The 16,181-nt window shown below is 39.7% G+C and overlaps 1 protein-coding gene across 2 annotated transcripts in view; it reads right to left on the bottom strand.

Annotated features, from left to right (window-relative positions):
- The window catches only part of LOC127451629 (adhesion G protein-coupled receptor L1-like), a 253,493-nt gene that overhangs the window by 110,027 nt on the left and 127,285 nt on the right, over positions 1-16,181 (bottom strand). For both annotated transcript variants that reach the window (XM_051716451.1, XM_051716452.1), the window contains exon 3: positions 7,286-7,499. In XM_051716451.1, coding sequence (XP_051572411.1) covers positions 7,286-7,499 — 214 coding nt within the window. The remainder of the gene's footprint in view (positions 1-7,285; positions 7,500-16,181) is intronic.

Here is a 16,181-nt window from a genome sequence, read left to right as displayed (position 1 = left end):
AAGGCTTATGCAGTACATTTAAAATCACCCCCCAGCAATAAAAAATCTCCAGGATCACAATCTTTCAGTGCATTACATACTACATCTAAAAAAAGCATCCTGTCAACATTGTTAGTCGGGGCGTAAACACACAATAAAATGAAGTTCCGATTCTCATATCGTGCTCTAATTTTTAAAAATCTTCCCTTTACGATCTCTTCAACTTGTTAAGAAACGGGTAAAAACAACTTAGAAAATAAGATCGTGACCCCACCACTAGTTGAAGAGTTGTGACTTAACACAGGTAACCCATCAAACTCCCAGTTGGCTTCAACTACAGCATCACTACGTGTTTCTTGAGCAAACAGTACATCTAAATTCCTTTGTTTCATTAACTCAAATAATTGTGCTCTTTTCATACTTTTCCTAGCTTCATTTATGCTATACGCAATTCCCCCATACTGTTAACAGCAAAAAAGGAGGCAAAAAGGAAAGAGAGAAAAAAGAATGAGTATGTACTGGTTGCTCAATTCCATAAAATTCAGCGAGGAGCTTTTATCTTTGCAAAGATTTTCTTTAATCGATAACCTTCCTGATCAGTGAAGTGTACTTCAGCCTTAAAAAGCCTCGCTTTCTCTACAAACTGTTTCATGTCTGGAAAATATTCATCGATTTAAACTTTGCGCACATTCTTTGTTCTTTTCAAGAATAACTTAATGTCGTTGTGGCAGGGCAGAGGGCGGGGCCGGGTCGTGATTCCACAGGTGTCGGGCAGCTGCCCGTAACTCTCTCTGTCACACTGACGCCTCTGGTCGGCAGTGCGACTATTTGTACTCTATTTGTGCTTTCCATTGTGTCGGTAGTTTCAGCAGTGTGCTGCTCAATTTCACCAGTGACTACATTGGCATTTTCAACCATATCTACCTCAGTAGTGACTGTATCAAGGTTTTTCAACCCCAAGGTAGTATCAGTGTTTGTTTCCAAAGGCTGAGAGTCTGCAGACTGGGCAGACTCCCGTGAAACAGAGACTGAAACATTCTCCATTGATACCCCTGCACTTTCTGCCTCTCTTGCCGGGTTTCAGTGCTTGTTTCCTGCCTTTAGACAGGATTACTCTCTTGGATGGTGTCGACAAGGGCAGTACAGGTTTAAACGTTCCTTTGATTACCACGGCAATTTCCACCAACATTTTCGCGAGTTCCACCGTTTTCAGAAAGATAACGATTACGTTATTCATTCTTGAAACAGATACAATATTCGCGTAACTGATAGTTTCACCGATGGCCAAGTTGCACTCATCTACGCTGGCATTTGAGGCTATTTTAACAGCATGCCGTCGTTTGAGAGAGTTCAGGTACTCTCCACCTGTAGCAGCCATGCTACATGCACTTCACCTGAGGCAAATGCCTCAGTGTAACAGCGAAGAAAAAAAACGCTTTTACCTTAACTCAAAAAGACACTAAACTATCACAAAATAAAAAAGAAAACTGAACCAAAAACACAAAAGAATTAATTAGAAAAGAGCTCTTGCACTCACCACACTCCTCACCCACTCAGCACATGCGCACAAGAGAGAGAGAGAGGTGTTTAATAAAAAAGCACAACAAATGATAATTCCTTCAGGCAATAGATGGAACTAGATTTTGGAATTTGCCCCTGCAAAAAAATGGCGCCACAATTCTAGGGTGTTTTGAGTGGTTGCCAAGGCATTGCAATGCGGTTGCTAATGTGTTCTGAGGGGTTTTTAGCACATTTTTATGCAGTTTATTAGGGTGTTCTGGGAGGTTGCTAGGTATTCTATGTGGTTACCAGGGCATTGCTAAGTGTTTGCTAAGGTGTTCTGAGCAGTTTTTAGCATGTAGCTATGCATTTGCTATGTTGTTCAGGGTTGTTGCATGAGCATTACAATTCGATTGCCAAGGTGTTTTGAGTGTGAAGCTATGTGGTTTCTAGGGTGTTCTTCGAGGTTGTTGGGCATTGCTAGGCGGTAGGGATGTAACGGTATGAAATTTTCACGGTATGAAAACCATCACAAAAAATACCTCGGTATCACGGTATTATGGTATTATGGTGCTTATCTTATAAACTTTTAATTTTAGGTTATGTCTGATAAACACACAGAAACATTTTTTAGTTATAACAAGTTCTTTAATTTTATTTTTTATTTCTTTAGAACACTTTCTTAATCACATGACAAAATTAAACATAAGATAATCATAAAACAAGTTTTAAAAAGTTAAAAAAAATATTCTTTGCAATAAGTCAAATGGTTTTTAATATAATTGAAAAATGTAAAATACACTATATTGCCAAAAGTATTCACTCACCCATCCAAATAATTGAATTCAGGTGTTCCAATCACTTCCATGGCCACAGGTGTATAAAATGAAGCACCTAGGCATGCAGACTGCTTCTACAAACATTTGTGAAAGAATGGGCCGCTCTCAGGAGCTCAGTGAATTCCAGCGTGGTACTGTGATAGGATGCCACCTGTGCAACAAGTCCAGTCGTGAAATTTCCTCGCTACTAAATATTCCACAGTCAACTGTCAGTGGTATTATAACAAAGTGGAAGCGATTGGGAATGACAGCAACTCAGCCACGAAGTAAAATGACAGAGAGGGGTCAGCGGATGCTGTGGCGCATAGTGCGCAGAGGTCGCCAACTTTCTGCAGAGTCAATCGCTACAGACCTCCAAAGTTCATGTGGCCTTCAGATTAGCTCAAGAACAGTGCGTAGAGAGCTTCATGGAATGGGTTTCCATGGCCGAGCAGCTGCATCCAAGCCATACATCACCAAGTGCAATGCAAAGCGTCGGATGCAGTGGTGTAAAGCACGCCGCCACTGGACTCTAGAGCAGTGGAGACGCGTTCTCTGGAGTGACGAATCACGCCTCTCCATCTGGCAATCTGATGGACGAGTCTGGGTTTGGCGGTTGCCAGGAGAACGGTACTTGTCTGATTGTATTGTGCCAACTGTGAAGTTTGGTGGAGGGGGGATTATGGTGTGGGGTTGTTTTTCAGGAGCTGGGCTTGGCCCCTTAGTTCCAGTGAAAGGAACTCTGAATGCTTCAGCATACCAAGAGATTTTGGACAATTCCATGCTCCCAACTTTGTGGGAACAGTTTGGGGATGGCCCCTTCCTGTTCCAACATGACTGCGCACCAGTGCACAAAGCAAGGTCCATAAAGACGTGGATGAGCGAGTTTGGTGTGGAAGAACTTGACTGGCCTGCACAGAGTCCTGACCTCAACCCGATAGAGCACCTTTGGGATGAATTAGAGCAAAGACTGCGAGCCAGGCCTTCTCGTCCAACATCAGTGTCTGACCTCACAAATGCGCTTCTGGAAGAATGGTCAAAAATTCCCATAAACACACTCCTAAACCTTGTGGAAAGCCTTCCCAGAAGAGTTGAAGCTGTTATAGCTGCAAAGGGTGGGCCGACATCATATTAAACCCTATGGATTAAGAATGGGATGTCACTTAAGTTCATATGCGTCTAAAGGCAGATGAGCGAATACTTTTGGCAATATAGTATATATATAGTCTTTGCCATGACCAGCAATCACTGTTTTTGCCTCAAGTTCAAGCAGCGTCACTGAGCAACACTCGCAACTCGCGGGTCTATCATTGTATGTACATTATTACAAGTACCACAAAATGGAAAATATCAGAGATTTTAAAAGATACAGTATACATTACTAAAATGTTTAATCTGCATGCCAAATCTGTGTTTCAACCGCGGGGAGTTGGCTTGTCATCTAACGCGTGACATTTACCTCATCTAATGCCTTAGTTCATTATTTGACTAGAACAATAAATTCGAGATGAGTATATTGCTAAAATATTAAATATAATATTACATTTGTGCTTTAATTTGTATATGTGATTTATATATTTTTCTTAATCTGTTATTGATGGCTGAGTCTTTTCTCGTTCATTCAAAATGTGTTTTGGGGGCAAAATGACCCAAAATGATGGATCAGGTCACATTTGTAGGTAATATATTAACGTTTCACCACAGTAAATTTAACTTTCTGTGGGTTTTATTATTTTGCAAATACATCATTGCCTTAGTCTTTCAAAATGTTACAGATGCGCTTAGAAAGCAGAACCAATAACGCAACGTAAGCTTATAAACCAATTCCAAATAATGGGTAACTAGTCTTGTAAACGTGTATTGCATCTGCTTATGTATTCTATGAGAGGGGATCTATATTTTTTAATTGATTACCAGACAGTTCACAGAGTTTTTCGCTTACATTCATGTCCACAAATTCTGTAGGTTGGTGCTCTCGGAGATGGTGCTTCATGTTTGAAGTGTTTCCCGACTGAGCCGACACTTTTCTCCGACACATTTTGCAAATAGGGTGTCCGTCAACACTGATGTTGCCTCTTGTGTCTTTTAAATAACTGAAATACTCCCACACAGCGGACTTTAAACACTTAGGTGGGGAGATAAGAGGCTTCTCCATGTCCGACATTTCGTTCTACACAGCGCTCATGTGCTGCTGTCTGTTGGTCTGACAGAGTGACATGATGTGATGAATGCGACATTCTCATCTTTCATTTAAACATTTTTTTATTTATATTTATTATAATTTTTTTATTATTATTGAATGAACCATTACTAAATGGAAATATAATTTATTTATTTATATATATATATATATATATATAAATTTACACAATACCGTCATTAAGGAAAAGTCAACGGTATGGAAACCGTCTGTTTTTAATACCACGGTATACCATCATACCGTCATACGTTACATCCCTACTAGGCGGTTACTCGGGTGTTCTGGGTAGTTGCTAGGGTTGTTAAGGTGTTGTGGATGGTTGCCAGGCAGGGTTGGGATGGTTACTTTTAAAATGTATTCCACTACAGATTATAGAATACATGCTCTAAAATGTAATTTGTAACGTATTCCATTAGATTACTCAAGGTCAGTAACGTATTCTAAATACTTTGGATTACTTCTTCAGCACTGGCAATTTTATTTCACTTGTTTTGACTATAAAAAATCTGCTAGTACTGTAAGACAAAATACACATGTTAAAAATACATTCTCTGAAAAACTTGATAAAACAAATTTATCATTAAGGATGTTTAGATATTTTTTACAGAAAAACGATACAAAAATTATCATCAAGAATACGATTTTTGCCTTTAGTCTTACAAAAGAAAAAAAACATTATACGCTAATGTGGATTTTCTTGATTAAAAATATGATTGTGCCTGGTAACAGGTTTATGTAAAATAGCTTGAAATAGAATTTTAGCTTAGCATAAAGCTAAATGTTCATATGACAATTTGCACAAGGTTTATTTCTATTTCTGATGCTCCAAACTTACTTCTCTGTCTGCTCGTATGACTGTAGCACATCTTAAGAAAGTGTTTCACCACTGTTCAAACGCTTCTTGAACCACATCATTTATAAATGATTTCCAACTTAATAGACTAAACTTTAAATTAAACAAATGACAATAAATTCAAAGCAATCTCTTCAGTAATCAAAATACTTTTTAAATGTAAATGTATTCTGATTACCAGCAATTTAAACTGTAACTGTAGTGGAATACAGTTACTAATATTTTGTATTTTAAATACGTAATCCTGTTACATGTATTCCGTTACTCCCCAAACCTGTTGCCAGAGCGTTGCTATGCATTTACAAAGGTGTTCTGAGCAGTTTTTAGCACATTGCTATACGGTCATTAGTGTGTTCTGAGAGGTTGCTAAGGAATTGCTAGGTGGTTGCTAGGGTGTTCTAAGTGGTTTCCAGGGCATTGCTTTGAGGTTGCTAAAGTGTTGTGGGTGGCTGCCATTGCATTGCTTTGCAGTTGCAAGTGTGTCATGGATGGTAGCTTGGGAGATGCTAGCCCACCCAAAAGTCTCTATGTTGTTCTGGTCCCTAAATTTGGTACCTAAAATCTCTCTGGCTTGTGAGTCAATAAGATTTGCTTTCCTATGTCGGTCAGGTAAAAATCGTTAGAAAAGCAATAGCACACCTCTGCTCAATAATCTGCATGATTTGAGGTCTCTCTCATTTCAATAGCACAAACGGTGTGGCACGAGTTAAATGCCAAAGTTTAATACCTAAGGTTAGGGGTTTGTTGAAATTCAAGTATAAGCAATAGTGATGCTTGCCTTAGCAAACACCACAAATCATTTCACACTAGGCATGATCTTGTGTCAGTCGGAGAGGTGCGGAGACAGCAGACTAATCCTGTCTCACCTTCAGCTCAAACCCAGTTAGAGCTATTGCTTCTGACTAAAGCAGATAAATGTATGGATGCAGGGTTATTATCAGTATAAAATGCACATGTGGATCTAGCACGGTAAAGATTTATTATTCCTCAAACATATGCAGAAATGCTTCTCTTTTCAAATCCCTCTCACTCCCCTCATCATATCTAGACTAGTGCACTGTCATTCCCAGCCCAATCCCCTTTTCATCTACTCATCCCTCCCACATGCCCTCTCTCTTTCTCTCTCTCTCCATTACCAGGCTGATGGATAGCTATAAGAGGGATTCATTGATCTAGTCTCTGAGGAAGCAAATGCTGAGCACAGGCACCGACTGCAAGTGGAAGTGGGACACACACAAACACAAATACACACAACGGTTATGCACACACGCTAAACAGTCACTTATCCACTCAACCATATCAATACACTCTGGAATACACAGTCAGGGGGGCAACTTTACTAAACAGTTGCACCACATTTGACCGTGGTATTTCAGCACAAAAACCTGTGACTTATTCACTAACCACCCGAAATAGTTTAACCAGGCACTACATTTGCTATTAATAAAATAGCGCTGCACCATGAGTATTTGAAATAAGTCATTGTCATTCTGTTAAGAGCAAACACAGACCCTTTTAATGTAAATTAGGCTCATTATACATTGCACTTTATTCACAATAATATTTCTCTATCGTTTCCGACAGAAACCAAGAGGTAAACTGAATTTCATGAAAACGAGATGTTTGTCTATTTTGGCAGCAATAATTAATCGAATGATGGAAAAGAGCATTATAACTGGGCATATATTCAGATGAGCCATGTATTTAAGCACACTTCTGTATTTTAAAGATCAGATTCTGGTGCCTGGATTGCAGTGGCTGTGCTGGACAATCCCCCACTACTAAGAACCTGTAAGACTGGCCAATGCTTTAGTGAATCAGGTGCTAAAACAATGCAAATAGCATGTGTAAATAAATGACACAATTAGCGGGCACAATTCAGTAGTTAATTCCCCCCTCTGCATTATTTGTAACATTCAAATCACTCTCAGGTACCTCTGTGACATGATCTTGAAGGCATCTGGCAGGTAGCATTGTACATTCTCCATTTGAAAGGGATCGGCATCACAAATCTTGTCATCGGTTCGACCATAGTTGGCTGTCTCAATCATGATGACATCACTGCCGGGGCAACGGAGCTCTATGGGGTAACCCTCACATGCCAGCTCCCTCCTCATCAGACCAAACGGCATTGCGGAGCGACTTAATGCTACATGGAGAGAAAGAGAAACATTCATTCATTATTGTTTAAGTCAAAATGAAACAGCATTCACAACCCAATTACTTGCGTAATCTGACATACATAGCGGTGAAACAGTTTATTCAGAGAGAAAAAAAGTAGAGCGGTGCTTGATTTTATCAATCACAAATTGATTGGATCATGAAAAGTGGGTATTTACATACCAGAATGGGGCCAGGTGGTTGGAGGGGACAGGTTGAAAAGTAAGAGGGATTCGTGACATCAGCCAAAAAGGAATATTGTTTCAGACAGGGAGCAAGTTATTAAATTTACTAGGCAAACATTTTTTCTGTTGAGTTCTGCTAAACGTATGTAGAGCTTGTAAACCATGGCATTAGCAACACCAAAGCCATAGGTTTGATTTCCAGGGAATGTGCATACTGATAAATGAATGCAATGTAAGTTGCTGTAGATAAGTGTCTGCCAAAATGATTAAATGTACAATAAGATCTGGAACATGAATTAAGAAGGTAAACAGAATAAATTTGGATTTCAATTGAACTTGAAATTGTGCCAAACACTTAATGCGTAGATTATTGGTGTAATTAGCAGGTCATGAAGTAATCTGCTAATTAAGAATAACTAGGGAGCAGTTTATTACAGAAAACCTTTACGACCCACAAAAGCCCAAAGACACAAACAGAGAGGAAAAAGGGTTAGATTTCACCGCCAATGATTATATTTCCAGCCTTCCCAGAACTGAGGAGCAAACTATTTACCCTCTCACTCCAACAAACTGTGAGAGTTCCATACACACTGTGTTAATATCCACCCACTCTGTGCCGGGAACCATCCACCACCCTAATGCAAGGCTTGAGAATAGAAAAGCAGAAAACCATATTTCCTTATCTCTTCATGAGCCAATGACCAAACACTTGAGCGGAACCAGAACCAAGAGGCGAAACCCACCCCAGACCACCTCACCACTGGCCCTTTTTGCCCACACATGTGGTGTCTGCCATTTACACTCAATTTAAGAGAGGAAGAGATATAGAGCGAGGAAGAGATGCGTTAAGAGGGCTGTAGGTGCCATAGGGTTAATCATTGTGCCTAGCTGAGAGGGCCTGAGAGTGGCATAGAGTGGCATATTTTATCTGAACAAGAGCTTTCAAAGCGTTTGCAGATCCAGCCACGTAAAATGGCCGCCAGCTGCCTCCACTCACTGAAGGACAAAATCTAGGCAGCGGAGCTCTCCATGGTCCTGATAAATAGTGAGGGGAACCTGTGGAGCTGTCCATTGTGCTGAAAGATGAGAGGGTGGATCTGACTAACAGAGCTCTTTGCACAGAAAAAACTGATCAATGAAGCACTCCCTCAGCTCTTGCAGCTTCAAAGACTTTGCAATCAAATACAAGAAGGGAGGGAACTTTTTTCAAGGAAAAAGCAGACAACTCGAAAATCTGCTTACTCAATGCATGTTTGTGTAAGTAACAGAATGCAGCAAACTCTCTGTTGTACAAAAAAATGGAACAGGTACCCCTGCTGGGAAAAAAAACTAGCCTAAGATGGTTTGCTGGTTTTAATTGGTTTCTGAGCCTGGTCAGGCTAGTCTGTTGACTGGTTTTAAAGGGGTTTTAGGCACTTTTCATCAGGCCAGCTTGGCCAGGCCTGGAGAACAACTTAAACCGGCAAAGACCACCAAACCATCAAATGCTCGAAGTTGATTTTTTTATTTTTCAGCAGGGATCAGCAACCATTCAGCTTCTGGTGGACAGTGTACATGCTCTAAAATGTTGTGTGGCAGTGCTTATGTGTGGGGCGACCTGAGTTTGATTACCTTGGGTAATCCATTCTAACTGATCTTATTATGAATTCAGCAACAGTAGGTCAAAAGTTTTTCATCTAAACTCAGTCTGTGTTTAACAAAATGTGATGTATTGCCCCCACTGGCTGATGAGGGAGGTGTTTTTGAACATATGGGCAAGGGCAATCTCCAATTTCTGGGTGTAATTTTCACAGAGTGGGTGGAAAATTGAGCTGTTTTTAGTTGTAAATTAAGTACAGTGAAGAGGAATGTATATTTTATTAACTCTAGGGCTTTACCAAGGGCTTTACTAAAGTAATATGATGCAGATTTTTGAAGGTATGCAGCAGGTATGTTATTGAATCGATAGCACTGTAGTTTAGCTAGTGTGAGAGATGCACTAAAATACAAGAAATGAGGGAACCTTTTAACTAAAAAGCAGACAACTCAAAAACCTGTTTATAAAATGCATGCTTCCGAAAATACCAGCATGTCCCAGACTCTCCGTTGTACGAAACAGCGAAACAGGTACATCTATTCAACTTCAGACTAAAAAAAACACCTTTTCTCAGAGCAAAGTGTTGGAAGACCAAAACCTGAAGTTCCCTGGACTTGCCTCTTTTCACCCAGAGGCCAAAGTCAAAGTCAGCCACTACTCAGAGCTGTAAATGATCTAAAGCGACCTCGCTTTTTATCTACAAATGTCAACCATTCAGCCCAGCACACTTCTCTGAGCTGTTCTCCCTCTCAGCAGGACTGTAATCCTCTTTCTGTACTTTTATATAACCCTGGCACTTAATGGGTGCCATGGAACGCCAACATCACGTAGCCATGTAGCTTTCCCACACCCTAACCACAACAAGCAAGAACATCTGGGAATGATTGGTGTAAATGTATATTTTTGAAGGTGCAGTTGATTGCCATGGTTGAAAGATACATTGCATGGCAAAAAGTATGGGCCTTACACAAATCTTACAGGCAGCGATATGCATAAGGTCGATGGTTTCAGATGGCCTTCCAAGGGACCATAATGTCATGTCTCTTTAGAAATGAGTCATACATAGAATTATCTTTAGTCATATAATTAACATCTTAGTAGACAGGATATGGCACAAACTTCGAAAGTGCCTTGATGCCCTCCTATCGGATGCAGCCATAGTGTACTTGCTGTAGGTAAACATGCCAACATATCAGTTGTTATGGTGTACTGGTGTACATACAAACAGACACGCTCCTCGGGTCCACATGACATACACACACATACAAAGAAGCAAAGTGGGATTAGAGTGTGTCAGCAAGCAGCCATGTTTTCTGCAGTGTCCCCATGGACCAAACACATAGCTCCATACTGCTGGTCACTGATTAAACCATTACTCTGGGCTCGGCAGTGCCTCGCCACAGGAGGCCAATCACACAGCCAACCAATCACCCACCCACATGTTCATATAGTTTCAACATGCCAGTATGACACACACTGTACACCGCCGACTAAACCAGCCATGTCTGTCCACTAATCTCTGCCTTTCTCTCAGTCTTTTTTCTGTCCATATCTCCAACTGTAGTCCTAGCAACACCCAGTTATAGCTCAAACCACTCTACTGCCACTGGATTAATAGGTTCATTCTCTCATTTACTGTATAAGTGTGTTCTAATCCCAGAGACATTATCTCCAATCACAGGGGAAATTGGATTGAGGGGAATAATCTTTGTAATTCGAATTAAGATGGTGTGAAGTCTCTGCCTAAATAAAGAAACCACTTTAAAGGATAGGTTAGTCTTATTTTAATAAATATAAAGACTTATGAATTATCACATATTTTTTTGGTTGAGGACAGAGAAATATTCCTCCTGTGGTCACCAGCTGAACAAGCGCATGTGATCTGAGACTAGTTGACATGCCCAAATCATCGAATAGTTGTAGAACTAACCAACTAGTCAACTCCTATGATGTATATGTGTGTAGTTGTATGGAGAGAGCAGACAGTGATAGTCTGATATGTGATTTTATCAATGACTCTGTAGCTGTACATGTATCTGTAGAAATTGATGAATCACTGGCCCTCTAGCTCTAAAGCCCTTCGACTGTCTGCACAGACTGAGACTAATGTGTGTTCTTTTCTGTTCTCTATGCAATCTGGACTCTCTTTCTTTCACTCTTTTTGATGCAACCTATCATTTTCTAGCTGGGCACTATGGATTAACATGTTGGAGCATTCTACTCAAATGTAGTATAAAATGGCTTTGCATTCTCCACGATGATGAAAAAGTAATACATGAATAAGTAAAAAAAAAAATATTATTATATATATCTTTTTATAAAACGTGTTTATATTAATGCAATATAAGGGTATTTTAGGTGATTTATAGGTTGTTGCTAGGTGGTTGCTATGGCATTAGTAAATAGTTGCTTACTAGCCCAAGCCAAAAGAGACCATGTCCAAGTCTCTATGACATCCTGATCCCTAGATATCTGTGAAGACCTTATCAATGGAAGTCTATGGGATTCACTCATTTTTCGTCTGCCGGATATATTCTGAAATAAAAATATTTTAGAATATAAACCATGATTCTGTATTTGTTTCAAACATATAAAATACATAAGCATTCCAATTATTACTTTTCACTCAAAATGAAGGGTTTACTGTATCCAGTGTCTACTGTAAAAAAAAAAAAAAAAAAAATGGTACCACCACTGACACATAGGTGCCACTTTTTCTAATGAAATGCTACTATAAAAGCTTGTGTTCAGTCAAAAACAACCAAGACTAGAGTATGTGAATGTTTATTTTTGAATCAGAAAGGTGGTGAGCTGTATATCTACTGTACTCTACCGGGCCTTTTTTGACCCGAACAGAAAAGTTGTTAGGAATTGTCTCACAAAACATAAGGGTTAAGATGTGAAATTTAACATGCAACACAACAGATTTTGAAGTTTATCTGTCTTGCTGTTGCTAAAAAATAGGAATATTATGAATACATCATAACATATTTGGCCCACTGGTTGTGTTTGACATCACTGCTCTTGGCTACGGCTCTGACAAAACTCCTAAATGAAATACACTGTACAATATGTAAATATACAGACTGTGACATTTTTATTCTTTTTCAATGGAAAAGCATCTACAGTTGTGCTCAAAAGTTTGAATACCCTGGCAGAAATTGTGAAATTTTGGCATTGATTTTGAAAATATGACTGATCATGCAAAAAAAAATGTTTTATCTAAGGATAGTGATAATATGAAGCCATTTATTATCACATAGTTGTTTGGCTCCTTTTTAAATCATAATGATAACAGAAATCACCCAAATGGCCCTGATCAAAAGTTTACATACCCTTGAATGTTTGGCCTTGTTCAGAAACACAAGGTGACACACACAGGTTTAAATGTCAATTAAAGGTTAATTTCCCACACCTGTGGCTTTTTAAATTTCAATTAGTGTCTGTGTATAAATAGTCAATGAGTTTGTTAGCTCTCACGTGGATGCACCTGAGCAGGCTAGATACTGAGCCATGGAGAGCAGAAAAGAACTGTCAAAAGACCTGCGTAACAAGGTAATGGATCTTTATAAAGATGGAAAAGGATATAAAAAGATATCCAAAGCCTTGAAAATGCCAGTCTCTACTGTTCAATCACTTATTAAGAAGTGGAAAATTCGGGGATCTCTTGATACCAAGCCAAGGTCAGGTAGACCAAGAAAGATTTCAGCCACAACTGCCAGAAGAATTGTTCGGGATACAAATAAAAACCCACAGGTAACCTCAGGAGAAATACAGGCTGCTCTGGAAAAAGATGGTGTGGTTGTTTTTTGCATGATCAGTCATATTTTCAAAATCAATGCCAAAATTTCACAATTTCTGCCAGGGTATGCAAACTTTTGAGCATAACTGTATGCATAGTGGTTGCGTGTAATCTCATCTTCCACCCCATCAACAGGCCTTTCCGCTCCATATTTCTTATTTTTCACTCTTGAACGATTTTCTCATTGCATCCCTTTCCCTCTTTTGCCCTCCCCCATGTTCTGTCTGTCTTTCTCAAGTTGAAGTGACAGAACGAGGGATGGGGCGAGAAGACGTGTCACTGCAGGGTGGCTGGTGGGCAGAAACTAGGTCTGGTGCTGTCATAATAGAATCTCTGTACTAATTCACAACAGTGGAGAAGAGATTGGATTTGACTCATTATCCAAATGCAGTAATTAAAGCCTGGGGGGAGGAAGGAGGGGCAATGCCCTCAGCCTTGGACACAGACAATCTCACACACACACACACAGTGACCAACATGGACAGACAGAGACACAGGGGTAGACAGGGCAGCCAAGACACAAATGGAGTGAGACAGTTGAAAAGAGGTTTGCAATAAACTCAATGGGGGAAAAGAAATGGAGAAACCCGTATCTAATGTTGTAAACGCTAAAATATGGCAATGATTGGCTCATTAAAGGCCCGCAGGGTTCCAACACTGTTCCAAGAGCTTCATAATTACTCAAGAGTCAAAAGAAAATGAGGAGAAATAGAGAACTGCTTTTGTGCAGCATCTGTATCCTTTACCACACTACACAGAGGCAAAGTGGCATTTCTGGATGATCATGTAACGATGCAACCAGTGATGAATAGTTGGTATTATGTATTTCAATAAGTGCGAAGAATGTCATTTCCACTAGTGGCACTAAACACAATTACAAAAAACTAATTTCTACGTTTTATGTAGAAAATATCAGTGCTTGTCTTAGCAAAACTCAGCACCACAATGCTCGGGAATTACGATCGGTACAGGCATTGATATGACTGAAGTTCAGCCATGTAACTGTATGTGGCACAAGCTGATAGGTTCTTTGAACATGTTATCTGTTAGCCAATCGGCTTGCTCATTTGTGACATGTAAAGCCAATCAGCTCACATGGTGTAAGCTGATTGGTCCTTTGACATGTAATCGGGTAGCCAATCAACTCGTCTCTCTCTTTGTCTAACATTTAAATAGCTCAGTTTTGCAGATCAGCCTGTTTTACTGCAGCGCTCTGCAAATGTTTTTTCACAGAAAATGCTCAGGCTGTTGTTGGGGAACTTTCTTCTAGCAGCTTGCACGGTAAGGTATGCTTTTGACCATGACACATAATCACATCATTTAACAAACTAAACCTTAGCCAGATCAGGCCATGTACACATTGCTATCTTAGGTAATTAACCTAAATAAATCCACACATAGCTAGGTTAAGTCACTAGTATCACAACAACTAGCTCTGGGCTTTCCGGATCCAGGCACACATTATGAAACAGGTCACTAGCCATTTGAGCCTTTCGGCCAAGCAGGCCAAGGCACACATAGAAATTTAGTTTATTAGCGTTACGCCTTCGGCCAGTGGCCAATGCATGCCTAGCTAGCATACACTCGGTGTACATGGCTCCTCAGAGCAGCAGCAGTACACAAATCTTGCCGATAGATCTGCTTGGTTGGGGGTTGTGTTTTGTGTTTAGGTGTTATTGGTTGTGCAGCTTCCCTGCTTTGTTGGGGGATTGTATTTATGTCTATTTGTGCAGAGTTGATATGACTAAAATATGGTTGTTAGGGTGTTCTGAGTGGATGCTAGGGCATTGGTAGGTGATTACTAGGATGTTATTGGTGGTTGTTTACTGGCCCAAGTCAAAACTGTCTATTTTATGAGATTTTTTTTCACTCTAAACGTACAAATTATAAAATAATAATCATCCGCCAGATAAAAATTGTACGTTTGATTGCTTAGGATTGTAACAAAACACCTCTTCTCAACAAGCCACATAAGGAATAATAACAATAATAATAATAGTAATAATAATTCCTGTATTATTATTATTAGCACAAATGGTATACGGATTAAAACCCGAAGTTTAACCCTTTCACACGTACGATCAAACCAATGTGATTACACAAGGCTGGGCTAAGAGGCGTAAGATCAAACGTAGGTGTACGACAAAGTGTTTACTTAGCTTGCTTAAAGTGATTAAATGGCTTGCTTATGGCTGTCTCTGCACATTAAACTAGAATGGAAAAAAGTACTTTAACATCGAAAAAAATTACACGTCACCTTTAAATAATAATAAAAAATTAAAAAAAAGAGAAGAATATACAGTGAAATTGTCTTGAGCCTAATATGTGATGCATTAGTGTTCACCTACACAGATATCAATCATTTGTCACATGTCACAAGGGTGCTCTCTGTAGTGCTGCTCTATGACGAAGAACTATTGTCACTTAAATATTCATTAGGCAGTGAACTCCTAAAGCTGAAAAAATAGAAAAATCAATCAATGGAATTGAGTTTAAAATACCTGATTAGCAGAGTTGCCTATCAATTAGAAAAGAAATGATTGATTAAACAATTAAGGGCTTTTATAGGCAGAGGCATGGTTGCAAGGCAGGTTTGTGATTGAGGAAGATGCTGTGTTGCTGACTAGTAGAGTGTGGATGCGATCAGTTTTCTCTTCCTCTTTCAGTGCATCTCCAGGCACCACTTAATCGCTCAGTTACTAATAAGCACACAGGTATAGTCTTGGAAACCAGCAGCATTAGAGCCGGCATTGCTTGCTCATTCAGCCAGATCTGCAGTGATGTGCTTCAGAATGCAGAGATACAGTACCTTTATGTACATGTGCAAGGAAACAGGTTAGGCCCCTAGGATATTTTAGGTTTAGGGAGGAATTGGATAATAGGCAGTCTTAAATAGCCAAAATTTTTACATTCAACATAGAGTCTGGTCCACACTGCACTTTATTCTGGCCACAAATCGCCCGCTTAGACAGGAAGAGATGGTCTGATCAACATGTAAATATTAGTGCCCGACAGATATATCGGTCGGCCGATATTATCAGCAGATATTAGCCGTTCACCGATATATTGGTATCGGCATATACTTTACCGATATGTGCCGATACGAAA

Source organism: Myxocyprinus asiaticus, chromosome 14, assembly GCF_019703515.2.
Source record: "Myxocyprinus asiaticus isolate MX2 ecotype Aquarium Trade chromosome 14, UBuf_Myxa_2, whole genome shotgun sequence".
Lineage (NCBI taxonomy): Eukaryota > Metazoa > Chordata > Actinopteri > Cypriniformes > Catostomidae > Myxocyprinus > Myxocyprinus asiaticus.
Note: the sequence above shows the minus strand (reverse complement) of the source record. Positions and strands in the feature narration are given on the sequence as shown.